Source organism: Heloderma suspectum, chromosome 3, assembly GCF_057233095.1.
Source record: "Heloderma suspectum isolate Gila_16-S chromosome 3, 16-S_ref, whole genome shotgun sequence".
Lineage (NCBI taxonomy): Eukaryota > Metazoa > Chordata > Lepidosauria > Squamata > Helodermatidae > Heloderma > Heloderma suspectum.
In genome coordinates, this window is record NC_139460.1 from 188106478 (window position 1) to 188121079 (window position 14602).

The 14602-nt window shown below is 40.5% G+C and overlaps 1 protein-coding gene across 6 annotated transcripts in view; it reads right to left on the bottom strand.

The window, feature by feature from the left end:
- Positions 1-14602, bottom strand: part of AP3M1 (adaptor related protein complex 3 subunit mu 1) — a 41078-nt gene that overhangs the window by 9745 nt on the left and 16731 nt on the right. For 4 of the 6 annotated variants that reach the window (XR_014789310.1, XM_084845182.1, XM_084845181.1 and 1 more), the window contains exons 2-7: positions 12646-12921; positions 10508-10679; positions 9812-9949; positions 9009-9094; positions 6072-6205; positions 2862-3069 (exon numbers count right to left, since the gene is read on the bottom strand). Coding sequence is in view for 4 of the 6 variants with exons in the window: in XM_084845181.1 (XP_084701307.1) it covers positions 2862-3069; positions 6072-6205; positions 9009-9094; positions 9812-9949; positions 10508-10679; positions 12646-12921 (1014 nt within the window). In the remaining 2 variants the exon portion in view is untranslated. Of the gene's footprint in view, positions 1-2009; positions 2074-2861; positions 3070-6071; positions 6206-9008; positions 9095-9811; positions 9950-10507; positions 10680-12645; positions 12922-14602 lie in introns of all 6 variants that reach the window. The other 2 variants (XR_014789309.1, XM_084845183.1) reach the window with 1 other exon arrangement.

Sequence of the window (14602 nt, forward strand, 5' to 3'; positions counted from 1 at the left end):
GGGATTATTTTTTTTACCCATCTTTTAGACAGTGGAACAGAGAACATTGGAAAGTGGTAGACTCTCCTTTGTTAATAGGAGAGAGCCAGTGTGATGTAGTGGTGAGAGTGTTTGGCTGGGAGATCTGGGTTCTAGTCCCCACTTGGCCATGGAAGATCACTGGGGGACTTTGGGCCAGTCACAGACTCTCAGCACAACCTACCTCACAGGGTTGTTGTTATGAGGATAAAATGGAGAGGGGGAGGAGGATAATGTAAGCCACCTTGGGTTCATTGCAAGAGGAAAGAAGGTGGGATATAAATGCATTAAATAAAATTTAAAAAATCAGTTTTTAGACAGAGGCTGAGAGGCCACCTCTCAGAGATGCTGCTGCAGCAGATTTCTTCATTGGCAGGGGGTTGAACTACCTGACATTTGAGGCTTTTTCCAACTCAGTGATGTGAACAGGTAACAGGGTATCACATTTCTGTAGATACCACCCTGTGTATTATTAAACTATCTGCCCTTCCTTCTAAAAGAAACTGACTCCTTCAAGCAGGGCAATAGCCTTCTGTTGGACAATCTTTTGCACCTCACCAGAAAGCTTTCACTGTTGCTGTTACTGTATACATATGTAGAGTACATTTTTGGACAAGAAAGATGTATGGCACAAAGCATATAGAAATGGTGTTTGCAGTTTCAAGATGTCAGGCTTTCTGCCTAAGAACATAAGAGCCATGCTGGATTAGACCAAGGGTCCATCTAGTCCAGAATTCTGTACACCTCTATCATGTCTCCCCTTACCCGCCTTTTTTCCAAGCTAAACAATCCCAGATGTTGTAACCTTCTCTCATACGGGAGATGCTCCAGCCCTATGATCATGTTAGTTGCCCTTTTCTGCACCTTTTCCAGCCCTACAATATCTTTTTTTAGGTGTGGTGACCAGAACCGTGCACAGTATTCCAAGTGTGGTTGGTACCACAGATTTGTATAGGGGCAGTTTTATTCTCAGTCCATTTTCTAATTATGCCTAACATGGCGTTTACCTTTTATACAGCAGCCACACACTGGGATGACATCTTCTTTGAGCTGTCCATCACAACCCCAAGATCTCTTTCTTGGTTGGTCACCACTAGCTCAGATCCCATCAGGTTATACTTGAAGTTGGGATTTTTTGCCCCAATGGGCATCACTTTACACTTGCTTACACTGAACCGCATTTACCATTTAGATGCCCTTTCTCCCAGTTGGGAGAGATCCTTTTTGGAGGTCTTCACAATCCTTTTTTGTTTTAACCACCTTAAATAATTTGGTGTCATCCGCAAACTTGGCCACTTCACTGCTCGCTCCTAATTCCACATCGTTTATGAACGGGTTGAAAAGCATTCGTCCTAATACAGATCCCTGTGGGACCCCACTCTTTACTTCCCTCCATTGGGAGAATTTACCATTGATCCCTACTCTCTGCTTTCTGTTCTTTAACCAGTTATTGATCCATAAACGGACCTGTCCACTTATTCCATGACTGCTAAGTTTGCTCAAGAGACTTTGGTGAGGGACTTTGTCAAAAGCCTTTTGGAAGTCCAAGTACACAATGTCTACTGGATCACCCGTCTCCATGTTTTGACACTCTCAGAGAACTCTAAAAGGTTAGTGAGACAGGACTTCCCTTTGTGGAAGCCATGTTGATTCTTTTTCAGCAGGGCTTGTCCTTCTATATGCTTACTAATTTTATCTTTAATAATGCATTCAACCAATTTACCTGGAACAGACGTTAAACTAACTGGCCTATAATTTCCTGGACTCCCCTGGATCCCTTTTTGAAAATTCATGTTACATTAGCCATCTTTCAGTCCTCTGGTATACAGGCTGATCGTAGGGACATCTTGCATATTTTGGTTAGAAGATCAGCAATTTCATATTTGAGTGCTTTGAGAACTCTAGGATGGATACCATCTGGGCCCAGTGATTTATTTGCTTTCAATTTATCAGTAAGGTTGAGAGCTTCATCTTTTGTCACCACTGTTTACCTCAGTTCCTCAGACTCCCTTCCTGAAAACATCCGTTCGGGCACAGGTATCTGTCCTCTATCTTCTGCAGTGAAAATGGATAAAAATAATTCATTCAGCTTCTCTGCAGCCTCCTTGTCCTCCTTCAGTACTCCTTTAACTCCATTGTCATCCAATGGTCCAACTGCCTCCCTAACTGGTTTTCCGCTTCTGATATATTTAAAGAATTCTTTATTGTTGTTCTTGATATTGTTAGCAAAATGCACGTCAAGATGCTTTTTGCGTTTCTTACTGTCTGCTTATATTGCCTTTGTGCAAGCTTGTGCTGCCTTTGTTTTTCACACTTGGGTAAGACTTCCATTTTCTGAAGGAAGCCCTCTTTTCTCTAATAGGTCCCTTAACACTGCTCGTTAACCATGCTGGTGACCTCTTGGACTTGGTGCTACCTTTCCTAACCTCTGGTATACATTTTAGCTGGGCTTCTATTATTGTGGTAGGATCATCTTCTCAGAATTGCTGCCAATAGTTGTTTCTGTTGTTGTACGTGCAATTATCTGTATGTTTTTCTACTTTAAAATATGTCAGTATTATGATATTTATTTACCCTTTGGGTCTTAGCCCTCTTATAGGAAAATAAATATTTTTAAAAAGTGCTTTTGCTGTAGCAATTGTGTAACACCAAGTGGTCCTAAGGATCCTAGTGGAATGAGTGAATGGTCTGCTTGCTAGCAGAGTCACCCAACATACAGTCTATGGAGAATTGTTGCAAAGCTCCAGGTTGTTTTCTCCCCTCCCCAAACTATTCACTCCAAATAAGCGCTGGAGTTTGGTGAACTATAACCTGAGAAACACAACTGTCAGTGCAGGACTTACTTTAGTGACAGGATCAAATGTATAAGTGCCTTGTGTGGCTGTAAGGTTCATATTGAGTACAGCTTTTGGCATATGAACTGTCATGACAACTCCTTCCACTGTCTTCCCCATATTCTGTTTCGGTCCAATTGTAACATCGAATCTTCCAGAAGATGAATTCTCTTTGAAACTAATGGTATGTTTCACATATACTGGAATGGCAACCAAACTTTTAAAAAAGGAGAAAAGGAGAAAATCAGTTTCTGACTACGTGGGAAATATTAAACAGGAGACATTAAAAAATACACACACAGGCATGTGTTATATAAAGTGAAGGCTTGTAATGAGGGTGAGGGGTCAGAATGGAGAATTCATGGGCTCCCCCTAACCCCTTATGAATGGAGCACAAATCCCATTATTGTTCAGACCTGGTTGCAACAGACTCTTGGTATACCAATCCATTCCTCTCTACTGGTGAAGCCACTCCCTTCTCTTTCCCACCCAAACATACTTGGCGGCAGTTGTGACAGACTTAGGGTTTGGTGGCAGGGCTTCCATTAGCACTGTCACATCAGGATCCATAGGATAAGTGCTTCTCATGACCCCTTATCATCCCACTGGGACATCTGAAACCATAGCAAATATGTTTCCTTGCCCTCGGATATCGATGTAACAATGCAGGCCCCACTGGGAAGCTTCTCTGACGCTGCTGCCACTAGATGTCTTTTGGGGAAGGGGAAAGGGAGTGTGAGAGCGGAAGAATATAAAAACCGCCGCGTTTCCGGGTACTACTTTAACGGAACACATGATTATATGAACAAAGTATCCCCCCAAAATTAAAGCTGTCATAAACCTCCCTTGCCCACCTTAAAATGGAACTGTACTTAGAAAAGGTGCTAACTTCTCTGTCTTAGTCACTAGCCACGCACTGTGGCCCAACAAGCATCTGGCAACCACTCTTCCTCCTCTCTTTTTTTGAAGTCCCAGGCAAGCAAGTGGAAACTAACAAGAGATTTAATGTGTGGGTCTCCATTCATGGACGGCACACTGTATTAGACTGTGGTACACAAGGTGTGTAGGGTATGCCCTACATAAATAAAGGGCCTGGGGATAATCCCTGAAAACACTTCCCTTTCAGAATTGTTTTTACAGTCAGAGATTGAAGCACATTAAGGGAAAGTTAAAGGAAAACCCGGCAATATCCCTGAACAAGTGATCACATGAACTGAAGAAGATGTCTCTCTAATTCGTAAAGATATACTCCCTATACATGCAATAAATAGTCAGCAAGGGGACCTGGGTGAAACATTCTGAATTCCTCATTGGAGTTCACCAGGGTGGTCTCAAGATGGCAGCACTTGGATAATCAACCTTGGAATCTTGGCAGTGTAAAACAGCACAGAGCCTGAAGCTTTTTCTGGCTGGGGGCAATTCGGAGGGAGGGAGGGAGAGTTGAGAGTTCATGGGGAGGGCATGCAGCTGCCAGCAGAGCAACAGCATTTCCCCCCTTGCTTAAAAGGTATTTTAAAACAACAGGAGGTCATCTTGGGGGCTGCCATTCCCTCAGACCCCCAGGAATGTCACCAATACAGCATAATTCTGGGGCATGGGGGGGTGAGATGATGACCCCAAAAGGATCTCCAGAGGAAAAAAACCCTGTCACTGCATCACCTCTGCTAATCCAGTTTTTAGAAGTGTATTAAATTTTGTTTTGTACATAACTCTGAGAGTCCTTAACTAAAGGGTGATATAGAAAGCCCCCCTTAAAGAATTCACTCCCCCCCAAATTCATTCAAATGACCCCGCTCCCCATTTGAGATGTGTGAATGGGGTGGCATATTTGGGGGACCATTTTCATTCAATATCACTAGTGTAAACTAGACTTGGGATGTTGATCATAGACATTTTAATATCAAACCATGGATTGTCACTCACAGCAGGACCCCTTCTAATTTAAACTGTACGTCTGTGTGGCTTTGCATATATTATTATTATTTACACACTACCTAGTTTTATTAGGCCCATAAAACCCTTCCTATGGAAGCTAAAGAATGTTGCTATATGTGTTGCAAGACCTAAGGAATTAAAGTGCCCCTGACAGGTTCATGAACGACACTGAAACTAACTTCATACATGTCTAGAGATGTAACATTTCAAAGAAAATTTGAAGGCATGGAAGGGAAATGTTTTTTCAGGTTTTGTTTAAAAGGAAAAAACTGAAATTTTGGGAAAAGTGAAAAATATTCAGTAATATTTTTAAAGTCTTTTTACAGATCTAAAATCAGTTTGTTATTTCAGGAACATAATGTATTATGTATAACTTGATTTGTTCTTAATTTTTCATTAAAATTAAGGACAGTTAAAAGTAAACTCAGTAAATTTGTAATTATTGTCTGAATAAACTTTTAAATATAATACACCAAAGTTGATAATTTTATGAGCAAAACAAGCTATACATAACAATTTTAGATTCCTCTTTCCTATGGCTAGAGGGAAATTTATAAAGTCATCTCTGAAACATCTGAATAATCTTAGAAGTCAGAAGACGCAGGAAGAGCTGGAGGCAGAGGAAGAGTGGTACAGCATCTGTTCCTCTTCGTGAAGAATTTGCTGGAATGGAATTTAGGGAAATCTGGTCTACAGGAAAAACTATTGAGAACTTTTTTAGCAGTGGAAGAATCTGTACTAGGAACAGTAACCAAGAATACTAAATTTAAGAACCGTTAAGCAATCTCAACCTAGTATTTGAAGAGTGACATTTTATTCCCTTAATAGTTCCCCTTAATAATAGACATCTAAATTTTTGCTCTTTTTTGAAGGTTGTCTCTAGAGGAAGTATCAATTCCATCCCCAAGCCAGAGGAATCATACTACTGAGTTTTTTGTAGGTACAGAAGATTTACTTTGGTGGCAGCAGTTAAAACATACATTAGATCAATAATTTGAATAAGGAATGAAATTAAAGAACTATGCTAGGAATCTTACAGAGTGGATTAAAAGCCATTTTTCCCATGGCTTCAAAATTTCCAGAAATCTTACATTATGTAGTTCTTGCAAATAATTTTGGAGCAAAGGTTAGGTAGAAATAAATAATCCAAAACCTTTTCAATTGGGACATGGACACACACACACACACACACACACACACACACACACACACCTTTTCCTAATTTTTCCAGTATTTTTCCTGGGCCTTCATATCTCTCCACGTGTCTGACACCTGCAGACTTACTTTTGTGAGCTGACTCGATATGAAATCAATCTGAAGTTTCCATCTGGAGGAATGAAGGAGAGGACTCTTTCTGACTCCCAGCGCTTGAACCGAATGCAAGGATGAAAACTAACATCATCCAGGAGTCTTGGATTCTATAGGAAGTGAATCAAGATAAGCTTTTACCCATGATCACATGATAAGGGGTATATGAATCTTGGTGCTTCGTAACATTTTCTCTCCTGAGATATTTATTAATAGATTAAGTTGATGTTTGAGGGTTCAGTTAAACTCACTAGCTGGCCTTTGGCAAATCACAGCCAAGTCCTTCCTCATAAGGACCGACAGCGCAATCCTATACATGACTACTAAGTCAGAAGTTCCACTGCGTCCAATGGGGCTTACTCCCTGGAAATTGGTTTTACTCCCAGGAAAGCCGAAGGCTGCAATCCACTTATCTGCAATGCACACTTATCTATAAGCTCAAATAAACACAGTGTGACTTACTTCGGAGTAACAATGCACAGGATTGCATTATTTAGTAATTAATACATTTGGATGAATGATCTGCATTAACATCTGTAATATCTTTCATTCATCCTTTCCGCAAAAAAAGAAAAAAAGTCAAATATTTCCTCTAATTACTCTTGATTTAAGGCCAAGAGAGCGATACGTTCAAGGCAAGACCATCCAGCAAGGCAGTGGCTGAGACATCTACCCAGACCCAAGTCTCTCCACAGCCAAAGGCTGTATGCGGTGATCAAGGGGTTCCAATGCCACTTTATATCCTCCCAGGGGAATTTAGAGCTTTCCTTTGAAGCTAGTTTGAGTGATGTGCAATTTCACCCTTTGCCCTCACACCTGGATACTCTGCTTGGATTAGACCAGGAGCAGGCAACCTGGTGCCCTCCAGATTTTGGACTACAACTTCCATCAGCCCTGACAGCACGGCCAAGGGTCAGGGATTATCAGAGTTGTAGTCCAAAACATCTGGAAGGCACTAGCTTGCTTTCCTCTGGATCAGACTGCTAAAGATCACTTTGTGGCCACTTTTATCTATCCCTTATCGTATGGGGCAGGACTTGCTTGCTGCACCATCTGGACTCTTTACCTCATCCTGTTCTTCTAAAACATGGCATAGTTTATTGGTAATGTAATATGGAAGATCATGTGTTGTGTTCTCTGTGGACTGGCTGCTCCATCGGGTTAGGAGACTGCCCAATCTGACTCTTGCTGTTATATCCTGAAAGATATCACATGCCCCCCACCCTCGCCTACATAGGTGAGAATGGGAATTTTCTTAACATAGATTCCATTTCTTAGGGAGGCAGGAAGAAGGCATGCGCCCCACCATTTGTTAGATGTGTTTGCCTTTCACTTCTGGATGATGGGCCCATACGAGGAGGGAGGGGTTCTCGGAAATTTCTCTCAATCTCAGCCTTCCCCAACCTGGTGCCTTCCAGATGTTTTGAATGACAACAACAGAATTCCTGACCATTCGCCATGCTGGCTGGGCCGATGGGAACTGAGGTGTAAAACACGTGGAGGGCACCAGGTCTGAGAAGGCTGCTCTACCTTTTCTGCATGCCAGGTCTTGTAAGTTATTACTGTTCTTTGTTCCTGCCTTGATAGCATGCATGACTGGTTTTTCTCCTTGAGGGGAGGGTCCTTACGTTTTCCAGGACAGTCTGAAGACAGGGAGCCCATCCTTAATTGGCCTTGCCTCCTGACTGATGGAAGAGGGGCATCTTAAAGGGTACTGAATGCTCTACTGTCTCCCACAAAACACGAATGTATGGTTAGAAAAAAAACCTTTTGGGAGAAAACATGAAGTGTGGATGGGGATGCAGGGGTGGGGGAGGAATCCACCAAAGTATGTGCAGGACAAAGAACTTTAAAAATACACAGAGAAACTGGCTAGCAAGGGTTACTTGTTAAAAAATAACCAGAAGTTAGTGAAGAAACTCCTGCGTATGCATTCATGTACTGATCCCTTACTCTTCCCTACAATACGGTAGAACTGAGAGAGCTCTGAAGGGAGCAGCAGCTTGAATTTACAGTCCCCGCGGTCCCAATGTGCAGTTCCCCAGTGAATAAGGCCTTGGCTAGGCAAGACAAAAGAAAGAACAGGAGCTGCTGGCAGACTGGAGGAAAATGACAGAAAAGCAGCAAAAGGAGTAATGAAAGGGCCGAGAGTGGTGGGAATTATGCATGAATGGAGGGGAAACAATGTCTTATGGCTCGAACATACCTGTACGCTATGCTCAAAATCTAAGGTCCCACACTGGATGCCTACTCCTAGGGAGGCTTAGAAGACAGCAACAAAGGAGAGGACCTTCTCAGTGGTGGCCCCCCAATGACGGAATAATCTCCCCCACGAGGCCTGCCTCGTGCCAACATCGTTATCTTTTCAGTGCCAGGTCAAGACTTTTCTCTTTTTCCAGGCATTTGGCAGCATGTGATACATTTTAATTGATACTGAATTTGTTTTGTGGTTTGGCTGATTGCTCAAAGTTGTTTTTAGATATATGTTGTCTTCGTGTATATTGTCTGTGTGTTGGTTTCTATATTTTGCATATTGTATTTTTAATGTCTTTAACCATTGTAAAACACCCAGACAGCTTCGGCTATGGGGCGGTATAGAAATGTAAATAACAACAACAACTAAATAATAGTAAGTTTCCTGGCCAATATGAAGATTTTGGTGTGCTCTTCCACTACTTAGAGTATACACACACCCAGGGCATGGTCTGAGGGCACATGATGCAGCCACCTTGTTGAAGCTAAGCAGGTCTGGGTCCAGCTAATGCCTGAAAGAGAGACCACTTAGGAATCCCATGTAGCCACCATGAGTTCCATGATGGGTGGGAAATAAATGTAATTAAATTGATTGTTGAAAATTATTTATTTTTAATCAACAGTATAAAGAAAGAGTTCAGCTAGCGGAACTCAGCTTACCATGAAAGACAGTGAAAGATCTGGCATTCCCGAGAGCTTGATGCAGGCATCAATAACACCTTGAATTTCTGCAAAGACTGTAGAGCCTGGTAAAAAGAAATCTGAGATTATGTAGCAGCGTAATCTCTTGATATCAGCAACTGACACCTTAGAGCAAATACACTATCACAATGTGCTTCAGACTATCCAACTTCAATTCACTAGACATAATTCACCCTGGGACACAGAATTTTGAAGTGCTATACAGGAAACAAACTTGCTGAGTTATTCTTCTTTTAGGTGCCATTCAACAACAATTGAATGGCACCTAAAAGAAGAATAACTCAGCAAGTTTGTTTGTGGTTTTAATGTTCTATATATTTTAAATTGTTTTATTGTGTGTTGTTTGGTTTTAATTTTTGTGAACCGCCCAGAGAGCTTCGGCTATTGGGCGGTATAGAAATAAATGAATAAATAAATGAATAAAATAAAAGGTATCTTCTTTCTCCAAAGATACTTATGAGCACAGCAGCTAGGAGACAGAGCTGTCAGTAACTCGCAAGATGGCCTTAGGAAAAGACACTCCTTTTCAGCCTTAGCCCCAAATTGCAATATGGGAGCAATACTGGCCCTACAACAACCATGGAAAGTAGGTTTACAGAGATAAATGAAGAGTGAACACTCTAAACCAATATGTAAGTGATATTGTTGAACCGTATTTCCATATATTGTCCAGGGATAAGGATTACTTAAGTGGCAGGTCTGGTATACTATTACTCAGCTTCACTCTTCCAAGGATAAAAACAGTTTGGAAAGTATTTTACCAGATTTGTCTATAATGGCATCAATTTCTTCAATCACATCGAAGTAAGCTTCATTGTTCGTGTACTTCACACCTGCTCTTCTCCATGGAATATTTGACAGTTGGCCAGTTGGAAGAGTATCACCTACATTACTACTGCCTTCGAAATACAAGAATCATCAAATGAAGCCAGTAAGAAATCAATATCCTAAGAAAAACATGAAGCTTGTCATAAAAATCATCCTCCTTACCAGAAGTTTGGAAAGTAGCTAACTAATGCTGATTTTTTAAAAAAGTATTCAAGAAGTTACAGGCCAGTCAGCCTAGGATATAGAGGAATAAGCTTTCCTGAAAAAGACTAAGCATCGATTCTACAAAGGGAAGCCCTGTCTCAACTATCTTTTGGAGTTACTCAAGTGTATCAGCATGCTTCTTGACAGGCTGATCTGGTAGATATCATATACTTGGAGTTTCAAAAAGCTTTTAACAAAGTTCCTGGATAAACTGAACAGGCATGGGATAAGGGGACAGGTCCTCTCATGGATCAGTAACCGGTTAAAGAACAGTAAGCAGATTAAAATCTAAAGCTCCCCCACCCCCCGCAAAAACCCTTTACTTTCATACATAAACAGCAATTTTAAGAAGTACAAAGTAGTGAAACTTTGATTTCAAAGTTAATAACTAAAGGTCTAGTTGCATTTGGAAATTGTCATGGTACCTGTAATGGAATTGACAACAGAGCGCAGAATTGTGGGAGGTTTAATGAGCTCTTTTAAGATATTGGATTCCGTTGCCAGTGGAAAGCCATTGTCCAGCATTTCTTCAAGAAGCTCATACACAATAACAACATTGTCTTTAACTGCAGTCTCGGAACATTCTCCAAAGTAATCCTAAACCAGCCAGAGGATGTAAAGAAGGCGATTTATTCTGGTGAAAATCTTTACCTACACCTAAAAATCACTCTTATGAAGAAAATACCCTTGCTATCATTTTATATAGATTTAGCAATTGCCACAGTACATATTGCTTAAAGTATCCTACAAACCGTTTGAACATACAGAGATTCTTCCTCAACCACCAAAGAGTTGAAGTGTTTCAATAAATCAGTGTTATTCTTGGCACTGATATGGCTTCCAAGTAGGGAAACCGTACATACTCTTTGTCACTTATGACAAATTCAGACAAACCATTCCATCACAGGTCGGTGACAGAAAAGTCTGATAATTGTGGCTCACCACCACATATACTTGTGGAAGAATTCACATGTGTTACACAGGGGTACATGAAATTTCCCAAATGGGAGAAATTGTTGTGGTACATGATGTGTGAAGCATTCCTCAGTGAGCAAAGGGGGGTTCTGTCCAGGCTTTACTAACTAGGTTGTGGTTTGGCTAGCATTGTCCAGAAAAATGTATTGACATTAAGGCCAAAGAATATTATCTCTGAGTTAGATTTTTTTTCACTTCCAGTACTGTCCGGGTTGCAATGAGTCCTTATAAATCTGAGAAATAGATATGGGAAAACCAGAAGATGCCAATGAGTTGGATCCAGATTTAGACATACTTTGTATATTCATAGCAATTAATGGGACTTAAATTAGTCATGACTAGCTTAAGGCCCATTGAAATAAACTTTAAATATAACTAAATTGTAGTACAGCCCATTATATTGTTTGGCTGGAGCCTGAAGCTGCTCCACATCTCAAATCTTTTATTTACATATTGAAAACATAATACTTAAAATAAAAAGGCATTAATACCTTTAAAGGTAAAAAGCACTGAGGCCTGCTTAAGACCTGTGTGCCTGGTCATGTCTATGTGCGCTTACCACACATGCCACATACCATTTCCATGTACAATTAGCATGCTGGGGCAAACCCTATGACGAGAGTTTGCAAGAAAAGAATTAACCGGAAACTTTTATGCCATCCTAAAATAGACAGAGATCTGTTTATTTATATTTAGTAAACAAAACTAAACAAGTACTATTTAAATACTGGGTAAAAGCTTTTCTTATAGTTAAAAGTCGTTTAACTGATGTATTAGATACATTAAGTGTGGTTAAAACGTTATATCCAAACAAATTCAAAGCTTTCCTTGGAAATTATATTTATTGTAATACTCGTAAATATTTTAAGATATGACACCTCAATAGCATACACGTCATTTACATTATTTAGATTTTAAGAAAAAAAATGAAGACCCTGACTCCGGTTCGCATAACATGCCAGGCTCATCAGGTTTGTTGTAGGGCTATGTGAAGACTGCTTAACCCTCAAATAACCCTCTGACCAGGTTCGCATGACGCAGCAACCCCTGCTTAGGACTGCATATTCAAAATGTTGCCTGGCACACACCGCAGCTCATTGCAGGTTAAATAACCCAGGGTGAGCCCGCCATGTTGTGTGACCCATCCCACTGAGAACTGACATACTACTTTTAGCCAGCCTAAAGAGCTGAGTGCATAAACATATGCATTTCCTGGGGACAGTCACCTGGAAAAAAACACTAGTTATAACCTTTATTTTAGATTTGACTGGTAATGTATCCATTTCAGTCACCCAATTCTGGCAATACTGCTTATGTTCATTCATTATGTTACTAATTAATTTTTTCAACTTTGTTTCTAGAAGTGGAAACTTTCCGCAGAAAAATGCGGTAACAAGTAAAACATTTCCCACCCAATATTATGGGCTAACACTACATGCAAATTGTCCAGAGCTTGTGGCAAATGTTTTTAAACATGACCAGGCACATGTAGAATGCTTACATGAATGAGAACTTTAGGTATGGTCCACATCCTGTATATATTAGACTGATTTCTGTCTGGCATCATGCAATTGCTCTACAAACCAACCTGGAAAGTATCTGCTACACGGTGAAGAAATTCAATGACAAAGAGCGGTGGCACTTCTGTCTGTATGACAGACACAAAGAATATTTTATCCCGATAGATGCTGATGAGGTAGTGGTGAGGTGTGGGGATGACAGGAGGCACATTCTCAACATCAGCTGCTCTCTCCTGAGCTTCAAAGAAATAATCACATACAGACTGGCCGACAACACTCTTCCAGTGCTTCTCCAAGAATATATCACCAGAACAGTTTATAAGAAACAGACTGTGGATCATTTTCTGTTGGAGACACATGAACAAGCAATGTTGAGCGTTAAGTCTGCTCCTGCCTTGCTTCAGTGCAGCAACGTTTTTATGTGCTATATACACTGGAATAAGTAACCCATGCTACATACAAACATAAGGAACACTCCGTGCAGTTTGGAAGGGGGTCAGTGGGAGATTACATGCTCTGAAGCCCGGGGCTTGAAACCCAGCATTTTCTGTTAGGCAATTTGACATAGAAGCATCAGGACAATTGGGAGGGCTTCTGCCCTGAAAGGTGGCCAAGAAATATTAGAAAGAAAGAAAGAAAGAAAGAAAGAAAGAAAGAAAGAAAGAAAATATACTGCAAGTCAGCTAAACACCACCTGGCTAGAGGGACTACTGGTTGGAGCCAATACAAGGAAAGGCTGACCTTAAACCCACAAAAAGAAGTTATTATTTATATTAAATAAATATCAGAGCTGCTTGTTATTATATATACAACTGATTTCTAGGAATCGTAAGCAATATACAATTGCTGGGCCCAGGACTGCAGTCATGAATATTTAAGAATGTGACACAGCTGGAGGGCACCAGGTTGGGGAAGGCTGGTTTATATTGCAATGGAACTGCTAATTTCAAATCAAGCCATTAGTATACTACAAAACTGCAGTTAGCATTGGTAACCAGATGTTAAACAAACATTGTGGTATTAGAGAGGGGAAAATGGAGAATCAGCCACCACCTATAATTACCCAAGGAAAAACACTAACACTACCCTGTTTGTTTGGTTTACCTGGTAAAAATTACCACAAAATGGCAACAACACTCAGTTTTTATAAATTCCTAATTCAGACACAAGTATTTACACTATTCAGGAGTCTGCAATATTTCACTTTCTCCTCCAAAACCCTATGATACTGCAGAGTTGGCAAACACAACAGTGGGTAGACAGACGATTGTTGATGTCATTTATTAAAGACTAGTCTCAGTTATCCCTAATTTTCCCATATGGCACAAACATTTCGGCACTGACAGTAATTTACTCAATTGACCAATGGATAAATAATTTTCCATGATCCCATGATTTTCCAAGTTCCAAGGGTCCTCAAATCTTTTCCCCACTATTTCTGTTCACTTCACTGCTGCAAAAAGCTGCTGTATTTTCTACTTTTCAGGAGGCTTCTGGCCTCTTGTGTCTGAATAAAAATACACCCAACCCTGTAAGTTTACTGATCTTAAAAGATTAGTGCTTATGGAACTGGAGCCTCCTTTGCAGTAATGCCTGGTTCTTATTTATTACATTTCTATACCGCTTAATAGCCAAAGCTCTCTGGATGGTTCACAAAAAATCTCTCTGAACCTTGGGGTAAGTTTAATGTATTTAAATTATGTACTGACCATAGGCCTTTGACAACATTGTTAACCACAAAGGGAGTGCAACGAGTAGGAAATCATATTGCTAGATGGTCAGCAAAACTATTTTCCTTTACATATGGAGTGGAGATGAGGGACTCAAAATGTGACAGTTGATTGTTTGTCTTGCTTGCCTTTGCCATCATCTGAGAATTCATTGGAAGGTGATAAAGTGGTAGTTGCTATTATTACTAGTGCACTTACTGAAGAGCAACTCCTAGCTGCACATTTGGCATGTCCAATCCAACAAAAGTTACAGGGATTTTGACAGGCAGATGGCCCAATAATAAGAAAAAGCACA